An 18,015-nucleotide genomic window follows, 5' to 3' on the forward strand; every position below is an offset into this window, starting at 1 on the left:
AAACTTCGAAGCGATACTGTACTCTTGAATAATGTGGCAAAAATGTGCCACAGATGTGTCACCTTTCTAGAACAAAACTTTTCAAGTGGGAAATCCTTTATGACCCAAACATTTAATCTGTTTTCTGATAACCCTGTGTGCAAGCAGACGCAATCAAAACTAAGCATACCCCCCCCCCCCCCCCCCCCCCACACACACACACACACACACACACACACACACGTCATCATGTAAAATGTTGATGTACGTTTTATTTGTTGAGGACTGTACAAACTTTGCTTAATACCAACCTCCTGTTTCGTTTGGTTACACATTGGAGACGGGCTGCGCTGTAAGTGCATAGACCTGCACTGTCCAGACTAAAAAGGATGCACACACACACAGAACAAAGAGACTGATAAGGTTTAACACAATTTTAACACAAAATTGTTTGTTCATCTGTTCTTTTTTTGATATTACATACATGCATACTTTGTTATATTAATTACCACTTTAAAATGGTCAAACTGTAAATCTTCACTGTAAGCTTCCCATATAGGAGCATACAATTTCTGAATTATTGATAACATTTTAAATTTAATAAAAGTTGGGAGAATCATGAAGTCCAAATCAAGAGCCATCTGTCTCTGTGCCCTCATGCAGCCCACACATGAATCCACTAGTGGGCAGTAGAGGCAGTGACAGCACACCAGTCATGGTGAAATGATTCATGGATGTGTGCTTTCTCTTCCGTGGGATAGATGTTTTATGATGGTGGGATGATCCAAGTTTAGGGCGGATGAAGACGGAGCCACAGGATCTCACACAAGATTTGTTAATTTGTTTAATTCCTCCAAGGAGGTTTCTTCTCCTCCAGTAATCAGCACCTCCTCCTTTTCGCTCATCAGCTGGAGGAGCTGGGTAATTACACGACAGCTGTAGGTGCAGCTGTTTAAATGGCTGCAGCTTGTAGCGACTTCATAGCTACAGTATGATGACTTGTACTGTAGTGTTGGTGTGGGTCATTCATTCCTTGGGTCCCTTCACTTTGTCTGTGTGTGCAGTGTGTGTGCAGCTACTAGGGCTACACTGACATGTTCACAGTCATATGTGTGTGCAACCGTGCGTATGCATGTGTTTTTACTCAGTGTCTAACTGTCTGTGCATCCAGCCATGTTTTTTAGTGCATGCAGCCCACAGCGGGGCATGCGGTCTTGTTGCGTCATATTTTTGTTGTTTGCTTAGTGCCCGCCACCACTCCTAGTTGTTCACAAGCTATGTGGGAGGCTGTTTCCTCTCTGGATGGGAAGTTGTTTCAGCCGCGCTGTTGGCCAAACATTTGTTCTGGCCTCCATGAGTAGAGGGCAATTACCCTATCCAGCACATACTCGCTAAAATTTTCAGCAATTATGTGCATCTCGTGTGCCACCCTGGTACACCAAGGGCTTTCTGCCATTGTCAACTTCAAATTCAAATATGTGTTGCTGGCATCAGTGTATTTAAGCTACATTGAAGGAGACAATAGAATCAGCGTTAGGTACAGAACATTGAGCACAACTGAAGTTGTGAACTGAACTGAGTTTTTTTTTTTATCCTCATGTGGGCACATTGTGCACAGAAAGGACGTAGAATTGTCCTGAGGCGTAGAGAAGTGTGTCCCTCATCTCCACCTCTTGTATTTTGGGGACTAAACCTTACACCCCAGTGGAAGGAGTGTGTCACTGGTTGTTGGATTGCCATCATCTGTCTCTAGTGTGGGGAAAAAAAACCTCCATCTGTGCATGGGCGCACTTGACTTTGTGCCGTATCCCTCTCATCGCCAAATGTATGCACTTCCTCCCATTTGCCTCTACTTTTTATATCTCTCTTACGTACTTGTAGTAGTTTAGTTGGAAGTATGCTTCAGGAGGCCCATTTGACCTGATTGTGTTTATCTTTCTATAACCTGCTTCTTATTGTTTTCAAGTTACTGATAGACTTCTCTATCAGAGGTGCATGTTATTAGGACTTTGAACTTAAGATTCATATTGAAAGAGTTCTCAAAATGACACTCATGCGCAGCGCATGATCCAAAGTAAAGTCCACTGATAGTCACAAACCCAGGTTTGATCCCACCTTATCTGACAATTTCCCAGACTGAACAACAACTCTGATGTTTCATGTTCCGTATCCCTACTGATCTTCGGCAGATAAATACCAGCTGGCGCTGAACTAATTTTTCCACAATAAAACATCTCTATCAGGGGTGATACAGCTCAGTATTTCTTATTGTTCCTGTTCTCCTTCTGATATGGCTGCTCTTCAGTCTGGCACGCAAATGTTTGTCGGAAGCATGTCACATCCGGGAAGTGTGTGTGTGTCTGTGTGTGTTTGGCTTCCTGTTAGGGTGTGTCGGTCTGTATGATGCTTATAGACCAATGTGCATACATGTGTGTTTGTGTCAGCGTCTTTGCATGGGAGAATATGTGTCTCCATGCATGTGAGTGCATTATGAGAGAAACAGAGTCTGGCATGAAGATCAAAGTCCCTCCATAACTCCTCAGTAAGTCAGTCAGTCAGTCGGCCAGCCAGCGTATTGCCAGGAAGCTCCGCTCACCACGGGGGATGTTGAGTTATTTGACTCAGATCATTTCAATTAGAACACAGTTGTTCACTTTGTGAGAAATTCACAGTCTCTCTCTGTCTCTCTCGCTGTCCTTTTCTTACTTTGGTTACAACTCGGTCATAATGAAGTAAAATAATATGTAATGCTATTGAAAAACACCCTTAGATGCTTTAGTACAAATGGCAGTAAAAGTTTGAGATCATTGCAATGTTCATGCAATGTTACCAGCAGAAATCATTTGTGTTGCTTCGGTTTAAGGCCATTTTACTTCCAACCCTGCCAAGTCTGCTTTGGATACAACGGAAACAAAGACGTGAATGGCTAAAAAGACTTTTTTGTAGACCATGTTTGGGTATTAATGTACAGTGTTATCATTTAGTGGACACCACTGACTGTTCTCATGTCCTACAATATGAATCTCATCCAATCAAGCCTGTTTAGTTACATTTTTTTGTATTAGGTCCTAGCCTCTCAATATGTCACCCTCTCCTGGGTGTCCTTGCTAATGAAGTGTGATGGTAGTGATGAAGTGTAACAGCGGCTGGTTTGGAGGTGCCGTGCCAGTGACAGGGTGGTCCCTGCCTCACACTGCTGCTGCTGCTGCTGCTGCTGGCACCCTCATGCTCATCACGCACACATTGTTCGGTGGCACCTGGCCATAAGAGGGGCGATGGAGGAAAGCCTGGTAATGATCAGACTTCTCCTCATTGCTGTTAAACCTTGCACTGTATTTTTGTGTTTTTAAGTACTTGTTTGCATCAATCCTAAAATGACACAGCAGATCCCTTGTGAATTAATTGCTTGCAATACACTTGTGACTTCACTGAGTTCATTGTTCAGTGATGCCTGGCCGTATAGGATGGGGATGCTGGGGAATCTGGCAGCCCCGCACAAAAATCTATTGAGTTTGAGTCTGAGAAGCAGATAAATAAAGCAGATTATCTGTGGATGGCATAATGGGTTCGATCTTAATTAATTGTGCACATTAAATTCATGGTTTCCAGTGGTCTTGAACAGCCAAAGTTCATAACTGCTAAAACCTATTACGGTCAACACATGCCCATCAGTCTTTAACAACATCTCTACTTCTGCCGATGAGGTTTTGTTTTTATTCAGCCACTATTACAAGATGACAGCGTGACTGTGCTGATCGTTTCCATTCTTGCGCAGACTCAAAACTGCCTAGGTTGTTTAAAAAAGCTTGAGTGGTATTCCAGTCAAGCAATGTTCTTGAAAAGGCCCAGATTTCCTCTGTTCAAGGGTAGATTAAATTATTCTGTGTGAGCCCAGCGATGCGTTTGAGCATCATAGGATGGGCAACTACAGAAGGAATAAATAAATAGATAAATATCTAAAGAATAAATGAAGAAAGAAAGTCAAACGTATATTTTCCAATGATCCCATTGTTGGTATGCAACATAGCTAGCTAGTAGAAACGTGAAGTGATGCAATATGCACAAACAAAAGAACAGAGATAACACACCTTATCAACGCATTAACGCGCGTTTGTTCTGCCTGGTCTTGTATCTATCTGCTTTCATGCATTTCCGTGTGTATGGTGCACTGCATTCCCATAATTCACATGGACCTTGTCTTTGGATTCTAGCCCAATGTTTTGTACGTGCTAAAACCGAACTATGTGGAGGTTTTTCCTCAATTTATGTGCTTTTCTTTGAAGTGTGTTCTTTCAGATGGAGGTTCAACTTTGGGAAATCCATTCTTCAGCTGGTCATTCTTTTTGGTGTCTGTCATGTGCGATGATGGATCTCTGGGTAAACGTAGCAAGGTTAGGGAGGTGAAACTGTCCGTGGACACACAGCCGGTTTCAGTTTCAAATTGGCACACAAATGGTTAGGATTAAGGCTGTAAAGTCAAAGTGGTCAGTCACTGCTGTTCCAGTGTATCAGTATCATCATATTATTCTGTAAAGTCCTCTGCAAGTTCAGTTTTGATTGTTTTTATGCAATTTGTCAGTTTTTGATGGAAATGAAGTCCTCACAGCTCTTTTGAAGTTCATAATATGTATTTGCTTTTATACCATTGTCATTGACAGTACTGAGTGAGTGAGATTCGTCTCAGGTGGAACCACATCAATGCTGTTTGAAATTAATATTCAGAGATGGAAGGCTACTTCTTCCAGCTGTCAGGAGGCTACGACTATTCCTGCTGGAGTAGTAAAGTTACATTTATTCCAAGGTTGACTAAGGTAGTGCCAACATCAAGTTTTCGTTTAAAGAGTGTGCTGCCCCACAATTCGAAATAATACTATATTTTCATCATTGGCAAGTGTGACTATGGCACATGTTGTATAAAGCAAGAGATTTATCATCACTCAGCTAGCTACTACCCTAGAGGGAGAAAAGGTCTAATGATGCAATACAGGATATCTTCACGCCAACCTGTTGAGCAGGGTGGCCCGTCAGTCCATTTTGAGCGACTGAGCGATTCATTGGGGCCATGGGGGGCTGATGATGTCTAGCAGTGAGACTAATGTGTTCACATGTGGCACAGCACTTCAGACGGCCAGATGTTGGAGGGTTGAATTGTGTGTATAGTGGTGCCCTCTCAAACCCGACCAGCACACGTGAACACGTTTGGCCCAAAAGACACAAAACAGGGTAAATGGTAAGACGCACTGTATGGAGTTGAATCATAATTCACATAAGCACAGATTAATTGGAGTTCATGTTTACATATTCACTGCCATAGACCTGATCTGATCTTTGGTTATTACCTCTGTAGGCAATTTGATGCAGACAGGCAAGAAGCCATGATAATTTTGACATTTTTATGTCAAAATTTTTATAACATATGTTCCTCATAGCCTGTATTGTTTTCCACAGCAATAATGTCACTCTTTTCCCATTTTGTTTGCTTAAGAGGGCTGTTCTATGCATCATATTGTATACCAGAGAAATGATACTTAATATTCATTGGTTTCTAATTTATAACATGACTGGTTGGCCCCTGGGTGAAAAATGTAGCTTCTTTTTCTGAACTGTTGGGGTTGGACACTAAAGCAGAAATCAAGTCATTAACTATCCATCACTAGCCTGAATATGTAAACAATAATAGAAATCCCATTATGAACAAGTAAACTGACATTTTTATTGTCATGCTAGAGGATTGTTAGGAAAAGAAAGCGAGTGTGTTTATGTGTCCTCGCCCCGAACATGTCAGATTGGCCAAACACATTTTTGGGATTATTTCTATAAAGAGGCTCATCTTCCATAGACAGACATTACACATTTCAGTTTTTGTGGCAGGCATTCAAATGATTTGTTGGGTTTTGCACTCAGTTTAAAACTTGGTATAACTCTTGAGGTTTTGAGTGAAACTTCCCCTAATCCTCACTCTCCACAGACCCTGAGGGTGAGTTTGTTTACGATATGCAGCCAAGAGCAGTTAAAAAAAAAAAAAAAAAGAAGTTGAAAGAAACTCTTCCAAGACTGTGCAACTTTTTGTAAATAACATAATTGCCCTGAGTTGTATCATCATGGTGAGTGCCTCTGCGCCTTGTGCCAAGTGAAGTTCCAGTTACATCCAGAGATGTGTGTGTTTTGGTTGGCAACATAGCACTACCCTCTATGCACAGTCAGTCGCACCAGGGCCAATTGGTAACAGTTGTGGTCCGACCCCCCCTGCACTACAACAAGGGATTCAAAAAGATGGTTGAGTAAAAAAAAAAAAAACTCTCTCTTTACCCTCTTTCTCCATACCCTCAGGAGAAATCATCCCCTGAATAAGCACAACAGAATTAGCCCTACTGAGTCAGATTGCGTTTAAATCGGTGAGAGAAAACAAGCATTCTTACTGTGCGCTATGCCCGCTCTGGGAACGAGTCCTACAATAACACACAGAGTTAATACTGCACATCCTGGAGCCACGCTGGGGTGTCACTGTTTATGGCAGTGCCTCCACCACATGCACACATACACAAACCAAAACCATCGCTGCTATAGCCTCTGTGAAGATGAGTCAGCAATTCCGAGGCTCGGGGCGGATATAGATCTGGGATGCAGGAATTTAATCATTAAAATAGAGACCGTCTCCCGAACTTCTCACCATGCTTCTGCGTGTGAGTGTCACATTTGCTGTCTGATTTGAATTAGGCTTTATAACAACATGTGATGATTTGCTTTGAAATGGATGTTTAGGCTTTATGCTCAAGTTGCATTTCTCCAGTGTGGTATCCAATGAATATCTGTTAAGAAATGGTTTAGGACACTTAACGGTCTTGATGGAATACTCACAGGCATTGCTCTCTTACACGGCTCTGAGTTTTGGCAGAATCATGTCCTAAAAGACGAGACCAGAGGAAATTGCCCACAGGATGCTACATTTCCGAATCTCTGTACCCCTCTCACACAAGCACTGTGTTTTCTCTCTGATTTGTCTTTCTCCCAATCTCTGCTTCCTTGTATGTCTCTTATTCTCTGCAGATCTTGTCTTTCTATTCAGTGAGCAAAACGAACCTAATGAGCAACATGCTTTCTCAAGTGTTATCTGGGCCTGCTAGTTGTCTGTGCTTTGGCCTGACATTTTTTATTCCGTTATCCTTGTCCCCCACTTGCCGTTTTAGGTCTGGATAATGTATCACAGCTCTGCTGTTCTTTAATGACCTTGGATCTGGCTTGTTCTGTCATTGCTGAAGTTGAATCAAACAGTTCAATCAGTGAGGTGGGTGATCATCATTATGAGTTCTGATGAAGGCATTGTGCTGATGGGAAAGGGTGTTCTCTTCACACTGTCAGCACATCCAAGTCAGACCTCTGCTGCATAGGTCCCTCCAGGCTGGAAATAAGGCACTGCCTCATGTGAAGGGGTTCAAGTATCTTGGGGCCGTGTTCACAGTTAAGGGTAAGATGGAGATCAACAGGCAGACCAGCGGCATTGCAGACATTGTACTTGATTATCATAGGGACATGGGTGAGGAGAGAACATGGTGGCTGGGATCACCCTCAGAGACGGTGTGAGTAGCTCAGATAGGGACTCAGAGTAAAACTGCTGGTCCTTTGCATTGAAAGGACTCTGTTGGGGTTGTTCAGACCTCTGATGTGGATGCCTCCTAGAGGTCCCCTTGTGGAAGTATCCCAGGCAAACCCAGCTGGGATGAGACCAAAGAGTAGACTCAGAGCACACTATCCTGTTTCACCTGGGAATGTCTAGGGATCCCCCATGAAAAACTGGAGAATTGTCTTGAGAGAAGTATGGGCTACTTTGCTTTGCCTGACCTGGACACAGATAATTAATTGTGCTGTAGCCTTCAATCAGTGAAAGTGTTTTCCCATATCCAAGATGAACCTCTTGTTCATGGTGTTAAAAAAAATGCTTGACCAGTTAATGTTTGGCCTGGTTACACTGATTATAAAATAATATTGATGTGGTAGTAGAATATACAATTGAAAATTTGCACTGGGTGTTTTATTTTGAAAGCTGACCGGATTCTCTCTGCAGTTTGTTTGCCTGACTTAGTGCTGAGCTGCTTCTGGGACACACCACGGTGCCTCTGGTTGGATTTAAAGCATTAACTAGAGAGGGCGCGATCAGCTCCGACACGTCGTAACCAGAACGTGATGTAGCCCCCACTTCTACAGGCTTACAGAATCCACAGTTCACTTATCTAAGAGTTTGAAAGTTTGAAAAGGTATCATAAGCAAAGAGATGAATTATATATAGAGAGCCAGTATAAGGGAATCAGATTAGAATTGCACAAGTGTCTGTTGTTTTCTGGACTACTTGTAAATGAGTTGCAGCCTCGTGAAAAGGTTACAGTGCAGTACAAGAGCTGAACCAAGAGATGACAGCAGCTGGAGGAGTTATTGTGGCTGAGTGACACCTTCAATCCAGCTGTGAGGTCGATGGGTGGGTTTGCTAAACACAGAAATTAAATGGGAATGCTACATCTGCCTGTGTACACCCTACACTAGTGGTATACTTAAACTGTCAGTGACTTAACACAAAAACCCATTCAGTGGCCCTTAAGTATTTTCTTCCAGTTCGTGCCTTGGCCACATAATCATTCAGCCCAAACCAGCAGCAGCAGCCAATCCTGAGGATAGTAGGTGTCTGTCTGTGGTTCCAGATGACGTTGACAGCAGGGATGGAAACAGACCTGTTAACTAGTTAGTCCCCCGAGAGCAGGACGGCCACAGAAAGAGACTGTTTATGTAAAAGCTGCAAGGTATTGGAACAGAGATGAAATAGCGTTGAGATTGCGCAGAGCGTCAGCAGTGTGCGGGAGAATGTGACGTCATATGAGTTCAACATCTGTCTCCTATTGGTGCGTGTGCACTGGGACTTTCGTGCTTCGACACAGAAGGGCCAGGTTTTACGTACATTGTTTTCAGTGTGAATAAAAGGCGCTGTTGGTAGCACAGAAACCGAACAGAGAGCTGCCACTACTGTTACCAAAGGCTCACATGCTCTTGCAGCATCTACAACCATAGTGTAGTACAAACAGGTTTTATGACGATAAAATGCAATTTTTGTATTTTTACGGAAAACTGTTGCTTATATTAACTTATGTATCCATAGATTTTTATATTTGCAAGGTGCAAAGGTTACTTTACTTGTCTTGTGGTCTCGCAAATTGCACACTGCAAGTTGACTCACTGAATATCACGTAGTCAGTATAAAACAACTACAATACAACTACTAATACAACAACTAGTGTAATAACTTCATACACAAGAATGTGCTTTCCATTTTCAGTCTTGAACTTCTGGTCATATGGAATTGACTTTGCAGTCAAACTGTCTACTGTATATGAAATCTATATTTTAAGCTTCATTTTATGCAATTGCCCTCTCAGAGGGCTTAGCCCAGCTCTCTGTAAATGTTAGTTAATGTTTCACTGAATTCAAAAGGGAGAAAGTATCTTCTGGAACCTACATGAAAAGAGATTCCACTATGATTTATAGACAGGAAGTCAAATGTGTCATCTCCTGAGAACAACATTTGCGACAGGCCGTATCTGTGGTACATCTGAATGTGGATAGTCTACATTTGTTGAGAGCTGCAAAATGGTTGCCAGCCATCATGTTGATAGCTCTGCCTCTTGGCTGCCAAATAATTGTTCCCATTTTCACTGTGTCTATTCACAAAACCACCTGCTAATTTTCACTTGTTGTTTTTGTTTGTTGTGATAAGAACACAACAGGGACTATGGTAACGAGTCCCTGGGCCCAGGGAGAGCTTGCTGATGGCTTGTGTTGTACGTGCAACAGATAAAAAAAAAAAGGAAATTATACCACATGTGTGTTTTACACACACAGGAATGAGAAACTCATCTTAACACTGACTTGTAACTGCAAACTTGTAGGAGCATGCAGCTCCAGATATTACTGCTCGTAGACACCAACGTTTTCAAAAATAAGACCATAGAAATAAGCCGAATTTTCATTTCCATTAATTTCAAGGTATATTACTCATGAACTAAGATTTGGAGGAAGAGTATAACCTCCATTGCGCTTTAGAGACCAATTAAGCATAAATGAACATCTTAAAGTGTGTGTGTGTGTGTGTGTGTGTGTGTGTGTGTGTGTGTCCGTGCCACACTCTCACAATGTGGCTTTAGGAGGCTTATTCAGTGTAATAGCAATTTATACAAACAATCCTTGCCTGAAAAAGGGCCTCCTTTGTGGTCTGGCAGATCCAAGCCAGGGCCAGCAGCTGTCGTACGTGGAAGCAAAATTTCCAATAGGAAATTGAGAATCATGTTTTTAGAAACATGACTTGATAACAGGGTGAATTGAAGAACTACGCCCGTGAAAAGCCAACACCTTGTAGGGCTCCCATTCAGAAAATGTAATTCAGCGTTTCATTGCAGCTGCAGTAAAAGGTCATGTCCTAGCACTGCTGCATCTTGGCACGGTTGAGAATTCATCAATGAATTGAGATGTTATTAGAGGGCCAGAACTGAATCAAGAAACTTGGCAACAGCAAACCGAAAACATCCTTTATGACTAGTTGGAGTGGCATGCGGCACAAATGGTTCAGTGTCTACACCCCTTCTCTGCCAGTAAAGGAAGAGTTTCTTCCTTCTAAATTGCTGCCTGATGCTTAGATGATGATGTAGGAGTCTCCAGGGATACTGTGCATACGGCACTCTCACGTCTCCCATCTCCTTGTCCTTGCCCCTTCACACTCCTGCTCTCCAAACTGACATGCTTAACTTTCCTTCCTTGAATTATTCAAGCAACTTAATTATCTGATGTCAGCCAAAACACAGATTGTCTTGTCAAGCGGTGATGGCTCCTAGTTGAGGAAACGTGTTTTTTTTTTTTCACCAATCTAATTTAAAGACAACTAGAGCTGAAGACAGCCATGCTCACATAGACAAATGTTGCTGGTGACCCTAAGCACTCACTTTTGGGAATTCAGGCACGCAGTCTCAGCTTTTGGTGAACAAAAAAAGCTTAGATCTCACTGACTGAGTACTTTTTTACCATATAGCAGCAGCAATAAAAGGTTGCTCCCTCCATAGACATAACAGTCTGTTTGATTTGGCACTGAGCTGTGGTTTTGTGGATGAGTCTAACTTCTCACTCCTGTAAAACATCCATTTGTCAGAGGCTGATACAAGTCTGAGGAACTTCCCCTTCCGTGACTCGGCCTTGGTTTCTGTTGTACTGGCTTCTCTATCATTCAGCCAGCTACTTCTTTTTGTTTTGTCTTTTTCAATTCAGAAGGCTCCTGGAGGGGACATGTCTTCACTGTTGGAATAAAAATGAAAAACAGCCACAAAAATCTAGATTTCCATACACAGGCATTTAAGATGAAACGGCCAGTTTGATCTCTCTATCGTAATAAATGTCCTAATTTATAACAAGTAATGAGCCATGCTGTTTTGAATGTTATTGCTCACATATTTCTTAATGTATTTATTCATAGCGTTGTGTCACTGCGGCAGTTGGAACGATGAGGGAGACTCCCCCATGTTTTCAATTAATTTTGTTGCGTTACACCCACCTTTAATATACCTGTACAAATTTGATAGTAGTGTTTCAGCCAGTTTAGGTTGCATTTGCCATTTTTGATTGGGTTCTGACTCAAGACAACTCCAAGTTAATTTTTGATCTCTAATCAGCAACACATTTTAATGCCTAACAAATCAAGACTTTGGAAATCTTTCAGCAGTTATCTGTTACTGTTGGTGGGCCAGACTTCTGGAGATGCCATGTCAACACAGTGGCTAGCTCTAACAAATCACATAGGCTTCCATCTGGATGACCTTCAAATCAGGAACCCCTACTGAAGGACCGTAGCCACAGTGCCAAATACACACACATACACAAAACACACATTCTCTTTCTCTTTCTGTGGACACCCAGGCATAGTCACCAAAGTCTGAGCTTATGTCTTTACAACTCATGAACAATAAGGGCCTGATTAAATCCAGAATGGATACAGGAAGTACTGAAACCATTTGAAAGCGTGAGGAGGGATTTCACACAACCCACTCCCACCATCACCCCCACTCATGTCTGTGCGTTGGCAGCCGTTGTCAGCCTTTTGAAGTTGCTGACTGCTCTGATGTCAAGTCCTGCAGAACCTGTCGCTTTTTCATTTTGGGTAATTTCTTTTACTACACAAAACATATTGGGAGGTCTTTTGTGTCATAAAATGAAGGAAAAAAAACAGTGGATAGCAGCATAATACAAAGCAGAAATTAACTTGGTGAACCTTCTCTCTCTCTTTCTTTGTCTCACAGAAATCATTGACGACCTCTCGCACCTTGTGGACAGGACGGACGACAGGATTCGTAATGAGACACGAAGGGTGAAGCTGGTGGAGACAAAGTCAGCCTCGTGTGGTGAGCCTTCCCTGATTTCATTTACTATGAAGCATCTTGGTCTAGTATCAGGAACCAAAGCAGGTCTGATCTGTGTCCTTGAAAACAAATTATAATGCATCTGTTTATTTATATGAGCCCAAGCATCAAGTTTCCCCTCTTTCTTTCCTTTCAACAAGTTCACAGAGCATCTAACAGATTAAAGCTTCCATAGAGGAAGTAACTGAACATAGAGTTTGACAAAACAGAGCCCACATGTTGGGTTTTTTCTTTAAGCAATACAAAGTTTTCATCTTTACCATTCAGAAATTAAGCAATGCTGTTGCTATTATTGCCTTGGCCTTCGTCTCCAAAAAGAATGGTTCATGGAGCCGAATAAATTATGCTGATGTGGACAAGCATTCTTCGCACAGAGGATGTGGGTGGTCAGTGGTGGTCTGTCACACTCGTAAGCAAACGCCTCTTTTCCACCACGTGTTACGGCTCGGCTCGACCCAACTCTTCCTGCCTTGCGTCATTCTCTGTTGATTTTGAATTGGCAAAAGTTGTGGATGTACCTTATACTTTTTTGGTATCACCTCATTTGAGGTTCTAAGCAACCTGAGCGGATAATAAATGTTGGAGTGAAAACTGAGACCACTGATTGGCCGGAGAGAATTGTCATTATAATCGTCACATCACTTGCGCAACATCTGACAAATACCAAGTGCAGCCTGCAAAACCCACGTCATGGTCAGTTGACGAAATTCAGATGTTTCTCGATTTAGTTGCTATTGAAAGGATCTGAACAAGACTGTTCCTGTGTGTTTGTGTCGTGTTGGAAATCATGTCACAGCAGTCTCATGTGGTGTCGCTATGATGATCACATACGAATCCCGCCTACATTGAAGGAGCACAGCTGTAGAGTTGAGCTGTACCACACAGTGCAGATATGGCATTAGTGTCCTGGACTTTAAAACAGGGTCTCCTTTTGAGGAATCCTCAAATGGGTATTGAGGGTTGCAAATCAGGCTTCAAAGGTAGTCTACACAGGAGGTGTTTCATCAGTGTCTTTCAGGTGTCAGGGTCATGCGTGTCAGATGGAAGAGATACAATCTTATTTTAATAATAATCAAGTTTACAGACCACTGTGGCAGCTGCTGCTGCTGCCCTGCTAAGGTGTTACTCGCTGTCTGCCTCCTTTGTAAACACAGCGTGAGTCATCAGCCTCTCTTGTCTCATCTACACATTTTGGGGAGTTGTTCACTGAGGGGCTTTGTGAATGTACGGCCCTCCCTCACCATTACCACAGATCTGCTTCAGTTTGCTTTTGTTTTGTCACTTACAAAAAGACTTTTGTAGTTTTTTGTTTTTTTTTCCCTCAGTGTCATGTTTTTTCAGAGGAAAACAGCTGCCATGAGAGGTGTGTTAGCTGGCTAAAGTCAATCTATGGAATGTGGGAGCTTGAGACAGACTCAGTTTGCCCAGTTGAATGCCAGAGAGCATTGCTATGGCAAAGGCTGCATTGTTGTTGGAGGAGAACTGGCTAACAAGCGGTTACAGGCAGAAGCCGAGCAGGCAGTCCGAAGATCAGCCCTCAGGATGCTTCATTCTGTTGGTCGTGTCCCCATGGTGCCTGATCGGGAGTTTGTTTGAAGATCCCAGAGCTCAAATTGTGTTAGAATCACAACTATTTCTTTCTCTCTTTCTTTTCATTTAACTTTTTATTTAGCCACCTCAGCTCCCCCCTTCTTCTCTTCAGTTCCAGGCTGAAGAATATTCACGGGTCATTTGTGTATGTATTTGCCTGTATGTACCTGCCTGTCCATCACATGTATCTATGTGTGTATGCAGCATATTTTGTTAAGTGTCCGTATGTGTGCAAGGTTCTTGTGCGTGCATGCATGCATGCATGTATTGTAGTGTGTGTGTGTGTGTGTGTGTGTGTGTGTGTGTGTGTGTGTGTCAGGCATTCTGTGTGAATGGAAAATTCCCCCGTGGTCTTCTTCACTCTCACCTCAATGCTCTTTCTTTTTTCCATTCCTCTCTGTCATCCCCCTGTTCGTCTCCTCAGTTGTTTGACACTCGTCTTTGTGTCGAGCAGAGAAAGAATTGAAAATACTACATGCCACAAATTGTTTGGAGAGCTTTACCTCTTTCTCCATAGCAGCATGTTTATAATTCCTCAGCTTTAAGGCTTTATTTATTTTTGAAACCACCTCTCATCCAAAGCCAGCGTTAGGTGTTATGTCTCAGCCGAGTCCTTGTAAAGCTAGAAACGTCTGGCTTTGACAGGCGCGAGCATACTTAACATAACTATTGGTAGCTCCCTCATTATAAAAGAGCCAACAAAGTTGTGCTAAAAACTGGAAACATTTCCAAAAATTTGAAAATGTTCTTCACTGTAGGACTATTAATATTGAACATCTGACAATTGCACTCTTGAATTAGGGGCAACACAACTTTGCGTGCCTTTTTTCACCAGAGGTCTGTAAAAGTCAATGGAGAGTTGGAAAAAAGTAAGTTGATCTATGGGAAGGGTCATCTCACCAAAAGGGAAGGACCCACATACTGCTCGACCATGGTTCCTGTGGAATACTGTGCGTGACTGGTGAAACATCCTGGATTCTTGTACAGCACAACCTTGTGGAGACATCTATTTCCTAAAAATAGACAAGATTTAGACAGGATCTAACTTCATTAAAGCAGTTTCCAAGTCGAAATGCCTTATTATTTTAAACTCAGCAATAGTTACAAAGGGCTTTACAAAAAGAGACCAGTGGAAAAAAAGACAGAATGTTGACATGAATAAAAAAATTATATATATATATATAAATGTATAACATATTTCATTTTCTTTGCTTTTGAATGAAACTTCATTGCAATTTACAAAAAAAAAATAAAAAATCACATCTTAAAAAGTTCATTCTTAGTCTTGTTGAGCAATTTTACCAATTTTAGCCTGTATTTCGTTTTATATTCTATTTTAGATAAATGTATAATCTGTATAATCAGTGGCAAATCTCATATCTCTGATTGACAGTGATAGTAAATATTGGAAATGCGCTTTAAACGTGTTTTTCTTCACAGAGTCATTACCGCTTGTTTTAGATGATGTTGGTGGGAATCCCGGAGTGGATGCTTCGAGTTTGGTTGGATTAGTATGGCAGATTAGTCTATGGGACCAAAGGGTCTCTTGGAGAGTAGTGCGAGTTCCCTAGAGCTTAGGCATCACCATCAGGCAACATCAGAGCTTGAGCAGCCGCTTCTCAGTGAAGCTAATCCTCAGTTTGTCGAGAGCCACTTCTGCAGCCCCATAAATCCTGCAGGTGGCTTGCATCTCAAGTAGGGTTGGACTGTTTGGACTAGAGGGGCTGACTAAAGAGCCTGTGGGTGAGGGGCAGCATTTGACAGCATAGGAAGAAGCATGTGTAGGCCAAGTTACTGCATTGAGTGTATAGTTGTGAGAATGGAGTTGTTAAGGAAGCAAATTTTGCTCAATAGGGAAGTCTAACTTTTAAAGCTCTGTCCTTTTTAATCAGTGAGATCGTTCTATACTTTTGAAAACCAGAATTGCAATTGTTTCACGTTTCACATGGTCAATGAAAGGACTGGTCAAAGTAATTCATCCTGCTAATGATGTTTCCACATCTGAAGCTCCTGTTAAGTAAGTGGCAAGTTGAAACGGCCTCGCGAAGTCTTTAAATATTTGAACCCCTTTTCACATCTCATTTTTCCCACAATTTCAGTAAGATCGGTTTAGTCCCTATTATTGTGCTCAGGCCACAATATTGCATGGTTGCAAGAGAACACACAAAAAAATAGATATTATCTAAAAGGAATTTTTAGGCATGCTTGTGGCATCGCTGTAACGACTGCAAAGTTGGTCTGTCCCTCAACCACTTTGGTCTAGACTAGAATATCTCAACAACTAGTCAGAGAATTCACAAGAAATTTGACACACATGGTGGTCAGAGGGTGAATCCTAGTGACTTTGATGATCTCCTTCTCCTACTTGCACCACCAGGATGCCAAAGTTGTCCTATGAAATGTCTTAGAGTCTAGAGATAAATTAGCACAAAATCTGATATAGAAATGTATGTTTCCCTCAGGATAAATCCCAGCGCCGTCGTCACTGGGTCAACATTTCAATTCGCCCCAATATGTTGGTTTATGGCTAACTACTTACTGTTGTAGCAAATGTTATAGCGTGCTATCACTGGTTGTGTGTGTGTTCAGATGTGTCACAGAGCTGCTAGCATATGTCTGGAGACTCTTAGTCTTGTTGTGTTCAGACTAATGATGACACTGTTTCTTTTGTCGTGTTAGAAATGATTAAGAAACACAAACATTTAGATGTGCATCTTAATGTTTGAGGCAAAAAAAAAAAACAGCAAAAGTTTTGACCTCTTCAGTTGTGTTGTGAGAAAAATGATGAGCGTCACACTAACCTTGTTAACATAAAATTTGTCTCTTTCTTTAAAGGTCACCCTCTCCTTTTTGTGGTCTGAAAAGGTCTTTGAACCATAAGCAGGGGGGCACGGAGGGAGTAGTGAGGGAGGTTCAAGGGTTGTCTCGGTCTGTCCAGGGCTCTCACCAATTATTCGTTTTCTCAGTGATTTTTCTTACTGATGTGTCTGAAAATTGCTATGATGGGATGAACCCAGACTCTGGCTTCCAAAGCTCCTGGGTGGTCAGTCTATCAGCAGACACCAACTATCTCCCTCAGCATCAATGTCACACCAGAGCCCTAATCTATTTGGCAAGCAAACGACATCATTGTCATTAGTCTTTAGAGGCCTCCTGAGGGTCAGGAACAGCTTGTTTAGTTACTGAGGCAGATAGGGTTGGTCCGAGCAGAACAGGAGGGTGAGGGTCAGTGCGGCTGTCTCATGTGGCCTCTGGATTTACTGTTATATGACATTACAGGGTGTGAGAGCCTCGCTCCACGCTAACATATGCATATGTTATACAACTCAGCCTTTATTGCTATTGTTGCTATGGTGTTGTCAAGTGGAGCTGCTGACAGATGTTGGACCAGGCTGAATGAAATTCTGATGCCTGAATCTAATGTGAAATGGGTGTTGCTTCGGTATCGTTTACACCCAAACAAAGATAATTGCTGGAAATGTGTGTGTGTATTTGCTTTAAACGTGAGGCTTTTAAAGAGCCATCACAAAAAATATTTGAGTGTGTTTCTACTTTGACATTTATGTATGCTCACATGTGTAAGCTATCAGGACGAGAGATCCTGTCTAGACCAGTGATAACTTCTAGCATGCGTGACCTGTGGACTTCTACGTGAACACCTTATCCTCAAGTGGAATGGAAACACACTGTGCTCAAAGAAAGAGACAGTCAGCCATAAACAACTAAAAGAAACAAAAGAGATAAATGACAAGAATGACACAATGAGCCAAAGTGGTTCAAAGACATCTGGACCCCTTACAGCTATACCCCATATCCTGGCAAAGAAACCAGCATCAGCCTTACAGTTCATCAAACCACCACACCACCACTACCACCGCAAGCAATTAGTTCAGCATGGCTTATATCTCGCCCTGTCTCTCTCCCTGTGGGAAAGACGACCAATTAGGCCGCGGAGGGGAACGCAGGCGGAGAGAGCCAAAGAATGAGAGAAATGTAAACCCAAAGT

At 42.1% G+C, this 18,015-nt stretch overlaps 1 protein-coding gene across 1 annotated transcript in view; it reads left to right on the top strand.

Moving 5' to 3' along the window:
* stx8 (syntaxin 8) overlaps nucleotides 1–18,015 on the top strand; it is a 40,928-nt gene that overhangs the window by 19,177 nt on the left and 3,736 nt on the right. Inside the window, exon 7 of the mRNA XM_070827984.1 lies at nucleotides 12,300–12,401. Coding sequence (XP_070684085.1) covers nucleotides 12,300–12,401 — 102 coding nt within the window. The remainder of the gene's footprint in view (nucleotides 1–12,299; nucleotides 12,402–18,015) is intronic.

Source organism: Pempheris klunzingeri, chromosome 3 (assembly GCF_042242105.1).
Source record: "Pempheris klunzingeri isolate RE-2024b chromosome 3, fPemKlu1.hap1, whole genome shotgun sequence".
Lineage (NCBI taxonomy): Eukaryota > Metazoa > Chordata > Actinopteri > Acropomatiformes > Pempheridae > Pempheris > Pempheris klunzingeri.